Source organism: Cyprinus carpio, chromosome A20 (genome assembly GCF_018340385.1).
Source record: "Cyprinus carpio isolate SPL01 chromosome A20, ASM1834038v1, whole genome shotgun sequence".
In the NCBI taxonomy this organism is placed as follows: Eukaryota; Metazoa; Chordata; class Actinopteri; order Cypriniformes; family Cyprinidae; genus Cyprinus; species Cyprinus carpio.
Genome location: NC_056591.1, coordinates 2,024,909 through 2,043,790, shown reverse-complemented (window position 1 = coordinate 2,043,790; position 18,882 = coordinate 2,024,909). Strand labels below are relative to the sequence as shown.

Genomic DNA, 18,882 nt, shown 5'->3' with positions numbered 1-18,882 from the left:
TATTTATTCCTGTGATGCAAAGCTGAATTTTCAGCATCATTACTCCAGCCTTCAGTGTCACATGTAACATCCAGTCTATCACATGATCATTTAGAAATCATTCTAATATTCTGATTTATTATGAGTGTTGGAAACAGTTCTGCTGTCTAATATATTTGATGAATAAAAGGTTAAAAAGAACTGCATTTATTCAAAATAAAAAAAAAAAATTCTAATAATATATATTCTAATATTTTTTCTTTACTATCACTTTTTATCAATTTAACACATCCTTGCTGAATAAAAGTATTGATTTTATTTAAAAAAAAAAAAGAAAGAAAAAAGAAATTACTGACCCCAAATTACTGACCAGTAGTGTATATTGTTATTACAAAATATTAATATTTTAAAAACATAGCTGCTGCTTCTTTTTTTTTTTTTTTACTTTTTATTCATCAAAGTATCCTAAAAAAGTATCACATGTTCTGAAAAAATATTAAGCAGCAGAACTGTTTCCAACTTTGATAATGAATCATCATATTAGAATGATTTCTAAAGGATCATGTGATAATGATCCTAAAAATTCAGCTTTGCATCACAGAAATAAATGATAATTTAAAGTATAATAAATTTAAAAACAATTATTTTAAATTGTAATAATATATCACAATATTACATTTTGTTCTGTATTTTTGATCAAATAAATGCAGGCTTGATGAGCAGAAGAAACTTCTTTCAAAAACATTAAAAAAAAAGTAATGTTTCCAAACTTTTGACCTGTACTGTATATATATATATATATATATATAATATATATAAATTATTAAGCACAATTTTACACAAACTAATTTATGTGGCATAAATGCACAAACATAAAATACTACATTCAGCTGTTGTGCCATAGTGCCTCTCTGTTACTATGCTCTCTAGATATAGCTGGTCCACCCTTCAGTGTAAGTCTATAGGATTTATTTTTCACATGTTCAGGTAACACTCTGATAAGTTACACATGTAACAGAACACCATGCCACACAATTTTCATATCGATAATGTACATGCTGCAGGGATAAAATACATTACTTGTTTAATATTATTACTTCAATGCTGCAAAGTACTTCCTCTACAAGTGAAAAGAGCACACAGTTATGGCTGAATCAGGTTTATTGCCTTAACTGTCCATTTAAACATTAGGCTAAACAAACTACAGGTTGTTGCTTAGGAATTAAAACAAATGATGTTTAAGTTGTCTATCCACAGAGGGCCAACATCGATTTTGTCTACAGCAGTGATTCAGGTATATAATGTTGCTATATTTAAATTCCAGAGTTTTAAGATATATGTACTGGTAAAAAATAAAAACTCTATAGTCGCAACTGCTTGGACCATTTCTCTATGTGCATGTTCGTTTTTAACATTATAATAACCAGGTTTAAATACTAGAACCACACCTACATTATTATAGCATTTTTAAAGTATGTAAATGTTTAATTGTAAAATTAGAAGCAGTCTGCAGTTTCTACAGGCTTCAGTTTTTTAGTTTGTTTCAGTCTAAGGCCAAATTGGTGTTTGTAACAATACTTTTTTATTATTATTATGAATTAATTCATTATTTGGGAAATCGTATATAAACAATATATTGCAGGATCTGGAATAAACCACTTGAAAACATGTCTTGGTCATATTTCACCCCAAAGTGAAAACGGGAACATTATGCCCAAATTCTTATTTCATGCAAAAAAAAAAATATAATTACAGTAATGTGTCCAAAAGGGCGGCTTTTTAAAAATTTTTAATCTTCTTAAATTAAAAAGCAGTACAGTTATGATGCATAAATATCATAATGCATAAATACTTTGCAGTTAAAACAGTATATTTATAATTACAGTATTAAGAACACATTACAGTAATAATAAGAATATATATTTTTGAGTGGAATAACTGTCATGAAAGTAACAATACAATGCAAAAAAGAGGAAGGAAAATCTTAATGGTCCAAAAAAGGCCTTCAGTGTCTTCTTGTAAAATATACATTTGCATTTTTTAATTTTTTTGGGGGGGTGAAATCAGACCCTGACACGTTCATGACAAGCGTACTGTGATTGGCCCATTCAGGTTTTGTTCTACAAATACATCCAGAAATCTTTTCCCCTTTTTTCCCTTCTGAAGACACGAAGCTCTGTCCAGGAAGGACAAACACACATTCCGTCCTATGAGAGCGAGGGCGAGCTGGATCTGGATGTGGGCAGAAGGACTGGTGGTTTTCAAGTGCTGTAGGAGGAGTTCATAGCTCGTAATCAAACTTATACTCGTGGGCCAAATAGATTCTGCGGAAAATGAGCGCAGCTAGAGCGAGTGTGAGGAGAACGATGAGGACGGCCGAGGCCGTGTGACTGGTGTCCTGCGGAGGGAGCGGAGCAGCGGGGGAGGCTGTGAACGCAGGGTATCTCGGGGACTGGATCTGGTTCTGCGAGCGCCGCTGACGTGGACTCGGAGCCGCTGGAACGGATGGATCCTCGCTTGATGTCTGAGGAGCCACAGATGATGATTCAGTCTAGACCAGAAGAAAGAGAGCGAAGCTGAGAGCAGATGATACACAACGCCACACACAATCCTCACCAGTCCCTCCAGGATTTTGCGATTGTTGAATTTATCGCAAAATCAAGCAAACTCCGCAAATTTTGCAGAAGCTCACAAATTTTTATAATTGCCGCAGAATTTCCACAGATTTTGGGCTTAGATGCGTCCCGTGACGTCATTGCAAGAAGCATTCAGTCAAAGAAAGGTTGTTTCTCAGTTCCAAAAATGGAATGAACAGCCTTGCATTCTCATCATGACAGATTTACAAGAGCTACATTAGATAAACGAACCGAAATAGTTGATATAGTTCGGGCTACGCAGCGCAGACCATTTATCTGCTCGAGCTGGAGCCACGGGCTGATCTCGATCAAGCGACACCGTTATACACAGCACTGGGAGATACAGTGAAGAAAGCAGTCGAATTCGCCACAGAATCAACATCTCTGTTAAATCTTGTGAGAAGCATTCAAATTCAGCACAGAATTCTTTTAAAGCTCATATCAGAACAAATATACATTTATACATATATATATATATTTGTATTAATTCAATTATATTTAGACATTATGAATGACAGTAATAAAAGTTAATTTTATCTGCATCTCAACTACCCAGACAGCACAAGTACATCTGTAAGACGTCTGCTAAAGATCTGGGAATCATCTGCTGTGTACTCTGATAAAGGTCTCAGAAGCAGTTTTACATGCATTCTAATAAATGTCTGTTTGACATCTGACAGGAAACATCTTCGAGACGTACTGCAGATGAGCAAGCACTCTTAAAAATACATCTTGCATATGTAAATGCAGACATGTACATGTGTGATTAGGGCGAGCGCTTTACTGTGAGGTGCTGGTGCCACCTTCTGTAGAACTTAATGGCACTAGTGCTGGTGTCCTCAAACGTTAGTCTGGAGCCCTACAATGTTCCTCGAAGTCAGAAAAGTCATAACAGTGTTAAAAGAATGTTGTCTGTGGTATATTTTCACTGTGCAAAATAATAATAACATGCTGCAAATATAACCCCAAATTTTGAGAAAAGCAGTAATTTTAGGAAGCAAAAATCAAAATAGAAGATCTGCGAAATCCTGGAGGGACTGCCTTACGATTTCACACTACAGCTCTGGAGTCAAAAAAAATATGATCGTTTCATCATCAAGTATTTCCTAATCTGCCACGAAGGCAGAATGAACAGGAAATGATGCAAGGTACCACTGAGAGTGTTAGTCGCACCTGCTCAGCGGATGCCGTGTCTTCGGTGTCTCTCTCTGCTGTAGCGGAGCTCTCGCTGTCACTGGAAGCCGCTGCCGCTGCGGAGCTGCCACTGTCTGCAGCCGAAGAGCTGGATTCAGCCTGATGACAGAGATTTTTCTCTATAAAGTCATGTGCTCAATTGCCATCAAAATTGTCACAGTGCAAAACTCTTAATGGACCTATAATGGCACTACAGTCAGCTGCTCAAGAGATCTGGCCCCCGACTGAGCCTGGTTTCTCTCAAGGATTTTTCTCTATTTCTCTCACCGATGGAGTTTTGGTTCCTTTGGCTTGCTTAGTTGGGGACACTTGCCTGATTTCACAAACTGACTTTAGCTGGAAAAATTACTCTTGTTATTGTCTTCTTGCATTATTGACAAACTATTTTCCTGTTTAACACTGTAAAGCTGCTTTGACACAATCAGTATTGTATAAAGCACTATATAAATAAAGGTGACTTGACAATAACAGTTTTTCATGCACTGCTCATGTTTGAAATGTGTTTATTTCATTGCACTTTTTCGGTTTGTGTCTGTAGATTTAAATTTAAAGGCTATTTGTCTCCTGCGTTGAGCTAGAAGTCTCTCCTTCAGCAGCACTTACACACACAAACTTTGCAGTTTTATTCCTATCTGCATTCTGAAGGTTTTACACAGGGACTTGTTCATATATCATTCACCTGATTTTATACAATGTTTAATTCTTAAAAACATAGTGATTTTATTTATTTTATTTTTTTTTTCTGTAATTTTAACCTGCCTTTATGCAATTGTTCAGATTTCAGTTCTGGAAATGTATGCAAAGGAGCATGTATTGGACCATAATTTGCATATTTAAACGTACTTTTTCAGAACAAGAACCATTTCATAACATACCATTTTGGAAAACATATTTTTTTTTCCTTTTTGAATTATTAACCCATTCTCTGTGACATTTTGGTCTTTTTTCATTTTTGTTTTATTGATCATTTTAACTGTGTTAATGCAAACAGCATAATTTTGCTAAAAATGTGTATTTATTGAAATTTTATTGTTTCATCCTCATTTCCTTTTCAAATCCACTTTACACTAGGCACTAAAAAACAGGTACACAGAACCTTAAAGGGTTACTCCATCCCAAAAAGAAAAATTTGTCATTATTCACTTAAGTGATTAATGACAAAATTTTCATTTTGGGGTGGAGTGTCCCTTTAAAAACAAAAATGTCCCCCACTGAAACCCATTAAAACCCCACTACATAATTCCAGTTCCATTTTAGCATATGTGCTCTTTGTTTTTTTTTACTTGCTATTTTCCACCCAATGGCTTCATTTTCTAAAATTTGACCCATTGAGCAAATACCCACTTTTTTCCCCGTTTTCTTCCACTGCTAAAAAATGCCAAGTGAAATGAAATAACAATCATAATTGACTAGATGTGTTCGTATGGATATCAGTGTGTGGTTTGCATGTGTGTACTGAGAAATTTGTGTGTGAATTGTTTTTCTATCTTTCTTTTTTTGACACTGAAAGACTTTAGTCTTTGCAACTTTACAGATCTTCTTTATGCACCAAGAGCTTGTAACACTCCAAAGAGAAAGAAAAACTTGAAATTGCATCATATGACCCCTTTAATGTATAATTTTATGATTAGACAAGGGTTAATCAACCCCTTTTCAAAAACAAATAAAGATGTTTTGATCATAAATGGGTCTGACCTTAAAGTTGATCTGCTGTGCCAGTCTGTGTGCCTGAGGGTCAACAGGTCGCGGGTCACTGTCAGGAGAGAGCGCTAGCAGAGCGGAGCGCATACAGCTGCCGCACGCGTCACAGCAGAAATCCAGAGACCTGCGACACAATCACAATGAACATACTACACAATCCCAGCCAGAGTATATCTGACGTTTAACAAACACCTGTGTGGAAAAGGAGCTACAACAAGTTGGTTGAATTGCTAAAAGGCCTTGTTTAGCTTGCAAGATGTGGATTATCAACATAATTTGTGATAGTAATTAAATTTCTCACTCTTTGGAGAACAATTTGGATATGTCTTGGACAGTACAACACAAGAGGTTAGCTAGCAGAAAAGAAACCTAAAATTCTTAACGTAAATCACATTTCTAATCTGTCTCTCTGCTGCGCAGGCAGAGCAGTGTAACTTCTCACTTCCAGCAGCAAGTCATCATATTAGACTTATTTCTGAAGAATCATGTGACACTGAAGACTGGAGTAATGATGCTGAAAATACAGCTGCAGATCACAGGAATAAATTACATTTTAACATATATTCAAATAGAAAGCAGTTGTATTTTTGGAAATAAACTCAGTCTTGGTGTGCATAAGAGCCTCCTTTCAAAAGTATTTAAAAACTTGAGTCTTCAGATGGACTTGATTGTTGTTACCACCAATGTACATTGCTGTTTATTTATTACTGCATTATTTATGTGTTGTGTGTGTTGCATCAATGGTGTTTGCTGTGACCCTGTCTATACAAGTATTGACCAGGTTTTATTAGATGAATGTAACAGATAAAAAAAAGATGGGCATCTTACTTTTTAGCAAGAGCTTTTCTCTCCTCAGGAGTGTAATCTAGAGATCCTATGGCTCCTTCCCCTTTAGTTGGCATGAATCCAATAATCGCTATCAAGGCTGTCCGAACTGACACACACACACACACAGAGAAACATACAGCTTAATGCTGGATAACAGAGGAAGGCACAGAATCAACACTGGAAAAGAGGCACTGTAAACCTCTGTACACAACTGTGTAGTATATGTGTCACACGGCAGCAAGTGGATTAATGTCATGTTGAGAACATGTCTGGGTCATATTGTATTATATTTTGCATTCAGACTATATTAAAACAATAATAAATCAATGTAAAAAAAAAAATCCAATATTCCAGGGTGGTATAAACGCTGTTTATGGAGATACCCACTACTCCATGACGGCTGCCATGTCTCTGGATGATGACCGGAAATGCTCAGACAGATCTTCTTCCCAACTTCAAACCTTCCATTGGGCTGAAGATGAGAGAACGTTTAGTTTTAATTAAAAGAGAAACAGAGAAGGACAACAGAAAAAAAATTGAATTCAGCAGATGAAAATAAACAAATGACAAGAAATTAATAAACCAATAAACAAAGACAGAAAAAACAATCACAAACAACCCCCAAAAAAAAAAGAAACAAAAGTAATATAAGGATCTGCAAAACTACCTACTGTCACAGCAACTAGTCAGTGGTTTGCCTAAACCAAGGTTATTAGTCAAAGTTTTTATTTCCATTTACTAAAATGATAACAAAAGTTTGCAAAAGAAACAAAAGCTGAACTTAATCTATAAAAATGCTTTACAGTACAAACAGGATTGCAAAAGAAAGTGTTTAGCTTTCATATTTTTGAATAAAGTTGGACTGAGAAGGTCTGTTTTTAACTGTCAGTGTATTCTATTAAATAAAAGTTGCTGAATAATAAATGCTCTGAGTGGTGGAAGCTGCAATCATGAACTGGTAAATGAAGATTTACAATTACAATGTGTTGTTATTGAAGTTTAACCTTTAAAGGTAATTGACAATATTTTGAGCGATGCAGTTTAAAGTCCTCCAGACACTAAGGTTTTTTCTAGGGGGTGTTTACATTTGTACGGTACAGTAGTAGTTAAACAGACAACACAACTTAATTGTGGTGCTTCTGCTTGAGTGAAGATTTCCGTTTAGGCTGTGAACACTGTGCATGCCCGAGCCATTGGAGAGAATGAGTTAGCAGACTGGCTAATTAATATAAACATGGGCTGGAGGTGTGTGGATTGTGGATAATTGTGTTGTTTTCATCAGCTGACATTCTGACGGCACCCATTCACTGCAGAGGATCCATGGGTGAGCAATGCTACATTTACTTATGAATGCTGAAAATACATTTCTGTAGACCCAGCAGACATCTTACTTAAAATTGCCAAATAAATAAACAAATAAATAAAAATAAATACATGAAAGGACTGCACTAATGCAATGATACTTTTGTGTAAAGAGCAACATAAACCAAATCTAAACAAATTACCACCAACTCATTTAAAATTCAAATAAAGTGAAAAAAGGAAGATAGACAGAAAGCTAAAAAGAGAAATGAGGGATGTTGTAAAAGATTACATTAGGATTTCAAGAGATCCATTAACTTGATGAACCCCCAATAATTTTTAGTAACTATATACAAAACAAAACTCTTTTAGTTTTTTAAGAACATGTATTACTGAATGTGTATGTTACAAAATACACTTTGTTTTAGATCAGTAACTTAAGTCACAAGCACTAATGTCTACATAAAACTGGATAACTCTCGTATTACTTCCTGAAACAAGCAGTTAGTGAGGGACATATCAAAGACTCTTAACAGCCAACAGGCCTTTAGCTCATATGAACCATGACTGCAGGTGCAGGTGCATAAAGGGAAGGGACATTTTCATTCTAGAGAGCATTTCATTGAAAAATAAAAAATAAAAATGTTATGCAGGGTGGCCAATCATGACTTTTTGGTTTGTTACCTTCAAAAAGAAACATGTCAAATTGTGTTATAAAAAATATAAATAACACAGTGGCTATTTCTTGCAGTTCATTCATCACAATGGAAATAGAAGGCCAAATTTCCAAAATGGATCGGGTTTCCAAGAAATGTAAAAGCGCCTGGTTGACGATATTTTGATTTTAAACGATCGCTTCTTAAAACAAAAACCTTCTGAAACCTCCTCTGGTTTTAGTCTTAGAAAGTGAAAGGTGTAAAGACGTAAACACAACAGGCAATTATCTTTTATTCTGAAATGTGACACCAACATCGCAAATGTGGAAGCGAAAGAGAAAGAGTCCAAGCCCCGACCACCCCCAGTGTTACCGATAATACCGGTTTTGTTACAAGTTTATATAAAGATTTCCTCACTGTGACATCCCTACTATTTACAGTCATTGTACTGCATGGTGGTAAACAGTTATACAGCTATTCAAAGGTGCTGTAGATTCATCAGCATAGAAAAAACATGGTAATTTAGCAGATGTTCAAGTATCGTAATGAAACCATTCATACTGGTTCCAGTAGTTTTTACTTTCTTAGTCCTAGGTAAGATCTGTGAAGGAGTATATTATTCTGGAGAGGGGTGTGCAATATATACAGTCTATCATAATATCACAATTGTTGTTTTAAAGATGTGTAAGCTGACATTATTGAGTATATTACTCACTTTGCAAAAAAGCTAACAAAAGCACGGTGTGATGTGGTCTAGTACAATGCAGTTAGAATGACCGCAAAATTTAAAATATGGGGCAAAAACACCCTGTACGAATCTGTCTTATATTTCTAAATGATACAGTTATGACACGAGCAAGCATGCTTGTTTTTCCCAAATATCTGCATGATTGCAAATTTGATAATGATTTAATACAGCAGTTCATTAAACAGGTTAATAATGCGAGTTACATCTTAAACACAAGATTTTCTGTTTTTTCCAAAGAAAATAATCATAACCACTGTGTCTCCAAAGCAACACACAGTTGTGTTTGACTTGCTTCATTTCTGAATGAATCAGCTTTTTGAAGGAATTGGCTGAATGAGTGACTTTCTCACACCTACACGTGGTTTTAGTTTCATATTTAAATCATTTTATTGAGAAAACAATCATTTTTCAGTATTCAGAATATTCCAGTATATATCTGATTGCTTCTGTGACACACCTGCAGTACAAAAATAGATTTTGCCGACTTGACTGTTAATGGCCATAAAGTGTCTTATTATTCTGACCGAATTTAATGATTAAATGTAAGAACTTGACCAAAAAAAATGCCTGAACCATCCAGGTACCAGCACAAGAACACCCTCATCTGATCATGGTTATCAAGTGTAGGATGTGAGGTCAGAACTGGTCTTACAGTGAGCAGGATGATGCTGGGGGGCTTCATGGGGTATTCAGGGGGCAGCACAATCCGCCCGTGATACACTCCGCCATCAAAGTCAGAGTCTGGAGGTCCTCGAACGGAGAAGTGCCACTCAAACAGGTTATCCTGACGAACACAGGACAATCACATCAGACAACATGATGAAAACCAGTTCATACTGATCACGCTTTACAAGAATAAACATCTGTGTCATTAAGAAGACAATAATAACATTAAATTCTAATAATAAAACGAGGCATGGGCAGGGTCTCACCTCCAGTGGCTGAGCGTGATAATGTTCTGTCGGGTCCCGGAGCTCTGCTGCCTCTTTCATCAGCCTCTTCACAGCTAAGAAACATTAAAAACAGACAAAAGACTGCTGCTGATCCTGTGCCACACTGATGCATAACCCATCCTCACTGCACTGCACACATGAATGATTTCTCAAATCATACGTACTATCACTTCTCTAAAAACAAAATGGGAAACCCCACACAATATATATATTAGAGAGACTTAAGGGTGGACTTTTTTTTGACTTGGGATAGTACATAACCACCTAGCAACCACTAGAGAGCCAAACCATGCAAAAACCCAAATAACTGGAAAAACAAAGCCTATAACGAATTACTCAAACTAAAATTATTGCAAGACAAAAAAATAAAAACAATACAAATAATAACAATAAACAATAAATATTGCTTAGCAAAAGGCACTAGTCTAAATAAAACAGAAACAAAATAGTAAACACACAATGCAGTGTCCTCCTGATTAATCTCTGAAATTAGGAAATGCTTAGCACAAAAAAAATAAAAAAATAAAAAATAAATTGTGGGTAGCACATCATATCATGTCACTTAAAATATTAGCATATTGTTGGGCATATGGAGTTTATGATAATGTTATTGGGTCAAAGACGAAAAAGTGTTTAAGCATAAAAAAAAGTGTAATATTGCTTTAAACTGTTGTTGTTTTTCCCCCCAAAAATGCAAAAAGTTTTCTGTTTTATTTAATTGCAATTTTGTTTTTGTTTTACTGAGCAAAAAATAAATATCATGCATTTTCCCCTGATTTACAGAAGACACCCAGTAAAATGTCATTCAGTGTAACAATCTCGTCAGGCATATTTACAACAAAAATCAAGTTATGACTAATTACTTTCACCCCAAATACTAATGAGTTGTAATTTTACATTTTTAACATTTGCCATTATCCTATGTTTTGCCCATTTGTCAGTAAACTTTTTTTTTACTAATTTAAAACACAATAAAATTTAGTATGCTCCCTTATTCTTTTATATATTTTAATATGTACACGTCAGAATAAGCATCTTGCTTGAATTTTTGCATAAATATTGTGTTTCATAAATATTATTTCAACCAAATTTTGACATTTTATTCTCCAAAAACTTATTTGAAACCTTAAAATAGACATTTTACTTACATTTAATGTGCTTTCTATGGACACAAAATCACTTTTGTACATTTCTTTTGATGCGGGCATCTTAACGTCTTTGACCCTATTACATTTCAACTTTTTTTTACTATTGTAGTGGCAGCACCGTCGCACTGTGGTAGTACTATGAACATATATCATGATATTTGATGATTATCATATTCAGTATTTAAATAGCATGGCACTGTTCGGTCACAGAATCATGGAGCATTGACTCATAACTTACATGAACGAGCTCGGACTGAGGATAATCATATGTCTCTCATATAGAGCACATAACTCGTGAAATTAAAGGTGTGACTGATTTAATGTGGATGTATAGAGGAGATGTGATGACATACCTGGACTCTTCAAGTTATATTTGCTCTCCATGTCTGAAGAAAGCTCACGCCGGGCTGCGGTCTTCTGTACCGGTTATGTGGTGATTTCGGACAGGTGTTTATCTAGAGCCGTAATCCTGACGTGGCAGCACTGAAGTTTTTTTTTTTTTTCCCTACTGTCGAGCTGAATTTTCTCAGATGTCACATGAAAAATGAAAACAGGAAGTAAATTGACACTTTGAATCGCAGAACTTTATTGATGCGCTTCACGCGAACAGCCCTATGTGACGTCATTCACTGAAGTATGGCAAGCTGCGTTTACATTTCATCTCTTTTTTTTTTCGTGTGCACACCATCGACTGTATAAAAACAGGTGTACACTCGAGATTATTTCAGATTGATGTATCTAACTTCAGTTCAAGGATGTTTGGAATATTAATACAAATTGAAATGGATGATTGATTTTGTACAAGATGCCATTGATTCTAAAAGTAGGCTACACAATTCTTACACAACTAATTATTTTTATTAAAAAATATCATATTCATGTAAAAAAAAATGGGCTAAAGCTAAGGCAAATTGTGAACATTTTATAAAAGAAATTAAGCAATATGGTACTACTTTGCATAATATTAGAAACAAAAACAAACAAAAAAACTTATGAAGCACTGTCACTTTAAGTTGGTTAATTAAATGTTTTAGATTTTTACCTCTCGCATATATAATTTTTTTCTTTACTTATGTGCACACACGTTTTTTTTTCTTTTCTGTAAACCCCTTTCTTCTTTTTTTCTTTCTCATAATTGTTGTGTGATGTATACAGTACTAATTTTGTACATAATTGCATAATAAAAAAAGAGCTGGGTTTAAATGATTTAAAAATGTTAAAAATAAATTGTAAAATGCTATGAGTCTGTATTTGGTGTCGTGTGAATGTCCTTTTTATCCTGTCTTTGCAGCTTCTGACTTTGGTGTCCGTTGTTGTTGTTGTTGTTTTTCAACATATTAGTGAGTTGAGTTTTGGGATAAATTTGGTTTTCCAATTAAACCAACAGAATACGATGTTTTTTTCTACAGGAGACCAAGGATTTGGAATAAACAAATATTTTGAATATTTTTCATCAATACAAAGTGGCTATGTACTCTCTGGCATTTTTGTGTATAAGTTTGTATATTTTGTATACTTTCTTCTAATAAAAAATGCTGTCTTAACATTTTTTTTTCTTAACATTCACAAGTATCTATTTATGTTAATGAGTTACTGTATGCACCAGTAACTTCTCACTCAAAACATACTAATACTTAATCCAGGGGTGTCAAACTCAATTCCTGTAAGGCTGTACCCCATGCATAGTTTATAATCAACCCTAATTAAACACACCTGGGCCTGTATTCACAAAACACCTTCAGGCTAAAAGTAGCTCAAGTAGCTCAAATCAAAGCTAAATACATGTAGAAACAGCGCATCCTTGTGGAGCGGCTGATACAGAAGGGCATACGCAGCATACAGTGATATGAAGAGACACAGAGGAGACTGTTGACAAATGAATTGTTTAACAAAGTTGTCATTTTTCTTTTCTTCGCTTACAAAATGTTCTTGTCGCTTCATGACATTACGGTTGAATCACTGATGGCAGATGGAGTATTCTGATGATGCTTTTCATTCTTTTCTGGACCTTGACACTGTTATTTATTTGGCAGTCTATGGGACAGTCACAGGCCTCCCGGTTTTCATCCAAATATCTTAAATTGTGTTCCGAAGACGAACGAGGTGCAGTCTCTCAGCAGTACAATGCTTGGCAATGGTAACAGAATCAAAGAGAGTAAAAGAAAAATGACGATACATTGATGTGTAAAGACACAAAACGATCGGTCTGTGCAATAAACTGAACAGTATTTATATCATTTTTTACCTCTGATTCACGCAATGTCCGAACTGTTAGAACTCTTTTGAACGTGCTTCACAGCAGCAAGTGCCTGAGGCATTCTTCTTCTTCTTCTTGCTTTATTGCAGATCGCAGACTTATAAGTGCATTACCACCACCTATCTCTCAAGTGGACCATTTACACTCCTAACCGAGATTGTAGATAGAGTGTCAATGGTCCAAAACATACTCGATCCCAATCTTCTGTCAGATTTTCACGCTTCACATCCACACGCTCCAGCTCCATGTGGTCGAGGCTGATCAGCTACCTATCAGCGATCACAATCACCCAAGTTCTGAACACGCAATCATCACCAATCAGCACCCTGCACTATAAGAGCACACAGTTCACTCAGTCACATTGTCTGTCCTCCCTTGTGGAATGAAGACGCGTTCACCTACCTGCTTCATGTCCCTGGATCAGTGGTGTAGTCGGGGCCATATGCAAATATACACCGTATGCTTACTTTTTTCCCCCAGACTGTTTGCATATTACGACTTCTAAGGATCAATATTTGCGTATACTTTTCACAATGACTATAATTCCAAAGCAACATGTTTTGGAATTGTGGAAATGGACATTTGGAATGTTTTGGAGTTCAATTTTAGAGTGCACTGTATTAATATTACTTAATTACTATGTAAAGTGGTAATAAACCAACAACAATTATTTGTTGTTGCCTGGGGGCGACTGGGTAATAGTAAACCACTTTTTTTGGTTAGGACTACACTACTGCTTAGCACCCTCTAGCACCCCTGCAGAACCGGGCCTGACTATAGTTTTGTCTGTTAACTTAGCTGAGTATCAAACTGCTAGCAACTATTAGGCTGTCAGGAGCACCCCACTGTAATCATAACTCAGATGATATCATAAGGGGATGATAGTGAAAGCAAAAGCTTAAGAAAACAAGAGCACCCACAGAACAAGAACCTCAGAACAACTTGATGATGTAACAGAAACTATGGACTCTCTCTTTTCTAGCATTTTAAATACAGTTGCTCCTTTACGCTTAAGGAAGGTTAAGGAAAACAGTCTGACACCGTGGTATAATGAGCACACTCGCACCCATTTTCCTCGCTAATGTGCGGTCACTGGTGAACAAAATGGATGAGTTACGACTTCGCATCACCCACAGTAAGAGACTTTTGGACTGCAATGTCATGGTTTTCACAGAAACATGGCTACACAGCGACGTACCCGATAATGTTATTGAGCTAGCCGGACGCTACACGCTCTGGGCCGATAGAACAGCAGATGACTCCAGCCAGGAGAGGTGGTGGATTTAGCATTTATGTCAACAAAGCTTGGTGTACGAACACTGTACGAGACACTGCTCAGCTAACCTAGAGTTTCTCATGGTTAAATGTATACCTTTTTATCTGCCGCGGGAGTTCACTTCCACCATTATAACCGCAGTCTATATTCCAACGGATGCTAATGCCAAGCTTGCTTTGAACGAACTTCATGCAGCCATTAGTAAACAACAGACTGCTCACCCAGAGGCTGCTTTTATTGTCGCGGGTGATTTTAATCACTGCAAATTAAAGACAATGCTACCCAAATTTCACCAGCATGTTTCCTGCCACACCAGAGGAGACAAAACTTTGGATCATGTTTACACAAACATTGATGGAGCTTACATCGCGACCCCCCTCCCCCACCTCAGACAGTCTGATCACCTTTCTTTGTTTCTCACCCCCAAGTATTCACCCCTCATCAACCGTGTGAAGCCATCAGTGAGGACCATCAAAGTGTGGCCAACTGGAGCAGACTCTTTACTTCAGGCCAGGTTTCAACACACAGACTGGAGTATGTTTGCTTCTCAGGCTGCCTGTGGCTCTCACACGGACATCGACATCTATACCTCCTCCGTACTGAATCACATCAACACCACCATTGACAGTGTTACAACTGAAAAAACAGATCACAACATACCCTAATCAGAAGCCATGGATGAACAAGGAGGTGCGACTTCTGCTGAAAGCCCGCAACACTGCCTTCAGGTCAGATGACGCTCAGGCCTACAGTAAATCCAGAGCTAACCTGAAAAGCGGCATCAAAAAGGCCAAGTACTGCTACAAGCTGAAGGTAGAGGAACACTTTTCCAACTCTGACCCCCGACGCATGTGGCAGGGCATCCAGGTCATCAGTGACCACAAGTCAAGCAACTCTACTCCAACGGTCATGGACGTCTCCTTCCTTAACGAGCTAAATTACTTTTATGCTCGCTTCAACAGTGACAGCAAGGAGACGGCCACCAAAACCACACACTCAGCAGATCACCAACCCCTCAAACTCACCTCCACAGATGTCCACACTGCATTGAGCCGGATCAACGCACACAAGGCTGCCGGCCCGGACGGCATTCCTGGACGTGTGCTTAGAACATGTGCAGAGCAGCTTGCAGGGGTCTTCACAGACATTTTCAACCTGTCCCTCACCCAAGCAACTGTGCCAACATGTTTTAAGTCCACATCCATTGTGCCAGTCCCGAAACACTCCTCCCCAATGTGCCTGAATGACTATCGCCCTGTAGCACTCACACCCATCATTATGAAGTGCTTTGAGCAATTGGTCCTAGCACACCTCAAAGACTACCTCCCACCCACACTGGACCCACACCAATTTGCCTACCACAGAAATAGGAGCACAGAGGATGCAGTATGCACAGTGCTGCACTCTGCACTCACACACCTGGACAATAACAAAACATATGTTAGTATGTTGTTTGTTGACTTCAGTTCAGCATTTAACACCGTCATTCCCTCCAAGCTGACCACAAAACTTGGAGACCTGGACATTAATACCTCCCTCTGCAACTGGATCATGGACTTTCTGACCAACAGACCTTAGCATGTCAGGTCAGGCCACACCCACTCCACTACCATCACACTTAACACCGGCGTACCACAGGGCTGTGTGCTGAGTCCATTCCTCTACTCCCTGTACACCCATGACTGCAAGCCTGTGCATGGATCCAACTCCATCATTAAGTTTGCAGACGACACCACGGTGATTGGCCTCATCAGTGACAACGATGAGACTGCCTACAGGGAAGAGGTACAGCACTTGGCCACATGGTGCGCTGACAATAACCTGCTCCTTAACACCAGTAAGACAAAGGAGCTCATTGTGGACTTCAGGAAGAAGAAAGGAAGCACGCATGACCCCATCCACATTAACGGGATGGTTGTTGAACGTATATACAGCTTCAAGTTCCTGGGAACCACCATCACGGAGGACCTGTCCTGGACCACAAACACCTCCAGCCTGGTCAAGAAGGCTCACCAACGCCTCTTCTTCCTCAGAACACTGAAGAAGAACCAACTGTCTTCAGCCATAGTGGTGAACTTTTACCGGTGTACGATCGAGAGCATCCTGACCAGTTGTATTACATACAGTCTGGTATGGGAACTGCTCGGTGGCTGACCGCAAAAGCCCTGCAGAGGGTGGTGAAAACTGCCCAACGCATCACAGGAACAACCACTTCCTGCTATTGAGGACATCCAGAGGAAACGCTGTCTACGTCGAGCTTGCAGCACTCTTAAGGACTCCTCTCACCCTGACCATGGACTGTTTAACCTCCTGCCCTCCGGGAGGCGCTTCAGGAGCCTCCGGACAAGGACCAGCAGATCCAGGAACAGCTTTTTCCCTACAGCTGTCTCCTTACTGAACTCTGCCCTCTGACACCCCCACACCACACACACAGACTCCTCCCCCACTTCATCCCTACATCTGACCGATTTATTTATTATTATTTATTTACAACAAGCAAAAACAGTAAACTTGTTATTACTTGCACTACTGTCTGTTCATCCAGAAACACTGAATAACCCATTTGCACACTGAAATATTTTCTATGCACTTTACTTTCCATTGCAGTAGTGTAAATTATGTTCATATGTTCACAGTTCTGCCTATAGTGTACATACACTTTCACATATTCCATGTGTATAGTATGTTCATAGTACACCTATCTGTATATAATGCTGATAGTATTTAAAATTTAAAATCTGTAAATTATGTCCATAATACTTATCTGTATAGTTATTGTACATATTGTAGACCTTGTATATTCTGTACTTACTGCTTATTGCACTTCTGGTTAGATGCTAACTGCATTTCGTTGCCTTGTACGTTACATGTGCAGTGGCAATAAAGTTGAATCGAATCTAATCTAATCTAAAGAGAGCAGCCCGGAAAATGGAGCGCAGCTGGAGGAAAACAAAACTAGAGGTATTTCGTATTGCTTGGAAGGATAGTAACCTATCTTACAGGAAAGCATTAAAAACTGCTAAATCTGATTACTTTTCGTCTCTTTTAGAAGAAAACAAACATAACCCCAGGTATTTATTCAATACAGTGGCTAAATTAATGAAAAATAAAGCATCAACAAGTGTTGACATTTCCCAACATCACAGCATAATGACTTTATGAACTACTTTACTTCTAAAGTCGATACTATTAGAGATAAAATTGTAACCATGCAGCCATCAGCTACAGTATCACATCAGACAGTGCACTATAGATCCCCTGAGGAACACTTTCACTCATTCTCTACTATAGGAGAGGAAGAATTGTATAAACTTGTTAAATCATCTAAACCAACAACATGTATGTTAGAACCTATTCCATCTAAGCTCCTAAAAGAGGTGCTTCCAGAAGTCATAGATCCTCTTCTGACTATTATTAATTCCTCATTGTTTTTAGGATATGTCCCCAAAACCTTCAAACTGGCTGTTATTAAGCCTCTCATCAAAAAAAACACAACTTGACCCCAAAGAACTAGTTAATCATAGACCGATCTCGAATCTCCCTTTTCTGTCCAAGATACTAGAAAAGGTAGTATCCTCACAATTATATTCCTTCTTAGAGAAAAAATGGCATCTGTGAGGATTTCCAGTCAGGATTTAGACCGTATCATAGTACTGAGACTGCTCTCCTTAGAGTTACAAATGACCTGCTCTTATCATCTGATCGTGGTTGTATCTCTCTATTAGTGCTATTGGATCTTAGTGCTGCGTTTGACACTATCGACCACACTATTCTTTTGCATAGACTAGAACACTTTGTTGGCATTAATGGAAGTGCATTAGCATGGTTTAAATCGTACTTATATGACCGCCATCAATTCGTAGCAGTGAATGAAGAGGTATCATATCGTTCACAAGTGCAGTATGGAGTACCTCAAGGCTCAGTACTAGGGCTGTTACTCTTCACGCTTTACATGTTACCCTTGGGAAATATCATCAGGAAATACGGTTTTAGCTTTCACTGTTATGCTGATGAAACGCAGCTCTATATTTCTTCGCAGCCCGGCGAAACATACCAATTTGAAAAACTAGCGGAATGCATAGTCAATATATAAAAAAAAAACTGGATGATGAGTAATTTTTTATAGCTAAATTCTGAAAAAACAGAGGTGTTAATTATAGGACCTAAAACCTCTGCATGTAATAACCTAGAACACTGTCTAAGA

At 37.6% G+C, this 18,882-nt stretch overlaps 1 protein-coding gene across 1 annotated transcript; it reads right to left on the bottom strand.

Moving 5' to 3' along the window:
• Positions 1 to 1,122: 1,122 nt before the first annotated feature.
• On the bottom strand, positions 1,123 to 11,719 carry LOC109074339 (ubiquitin-conjugating enzyme E2 J1-like). The gene is made up of 8 exons (XM_042777340.1): positions 11,499 to 11,719; positions 9,977 to 10,050; positions 9,697 to 9,828; positions 6,726 to 6,810; positions 6,339 to 6,444; positions 5,505 to 5,634; positions 3,789 to 3,908; positions 1,123 to 2,530 (listed from the first exon to the last, which is right to left on the bottom strand). Exons 1-8 carry the CDS (start codon positions 11,527 to 11,529, stop codon positions 2,261 to 2,263), a joined length of 948 nt encoding a protein of 315 aa, XP_042633274.1. The 5' UTR covers positions 11,530 to 11,719; the 3' UTR covers positions 1,123 to 2,260.
• Between the last annotated feature and the right edge of the window lie 7,163 nt (positions 11,720 to 18,882).

What these genes read in the sequence shown, in the direction of transcription:
- LOC109074339 (XM_042777340.1), bottom strand. Translation starts at nt 11,529, where the DNA reads ATGGAGAGCAAATATAACTTGAAGAGTCCAG. An exon ending in ATGGCAGCCGTCATGGAGTA is followed by an intron (nt 6,445 to 6,725) that starts GTGGGTATCTCC and finishes TGTGTGTGTCAG; the next exon opens with TTCGGACAGCCTTGATAGCG. An exon ending in AGAAAAGCTCTTGCTAAAAA is followed by an intron (nt 5,635 to 6,338) that starts GTAAGATGCCCA and finishes ATTGTGTCGCAG; the next exon opens with GTCTCTGGATTTCTGCTGTG.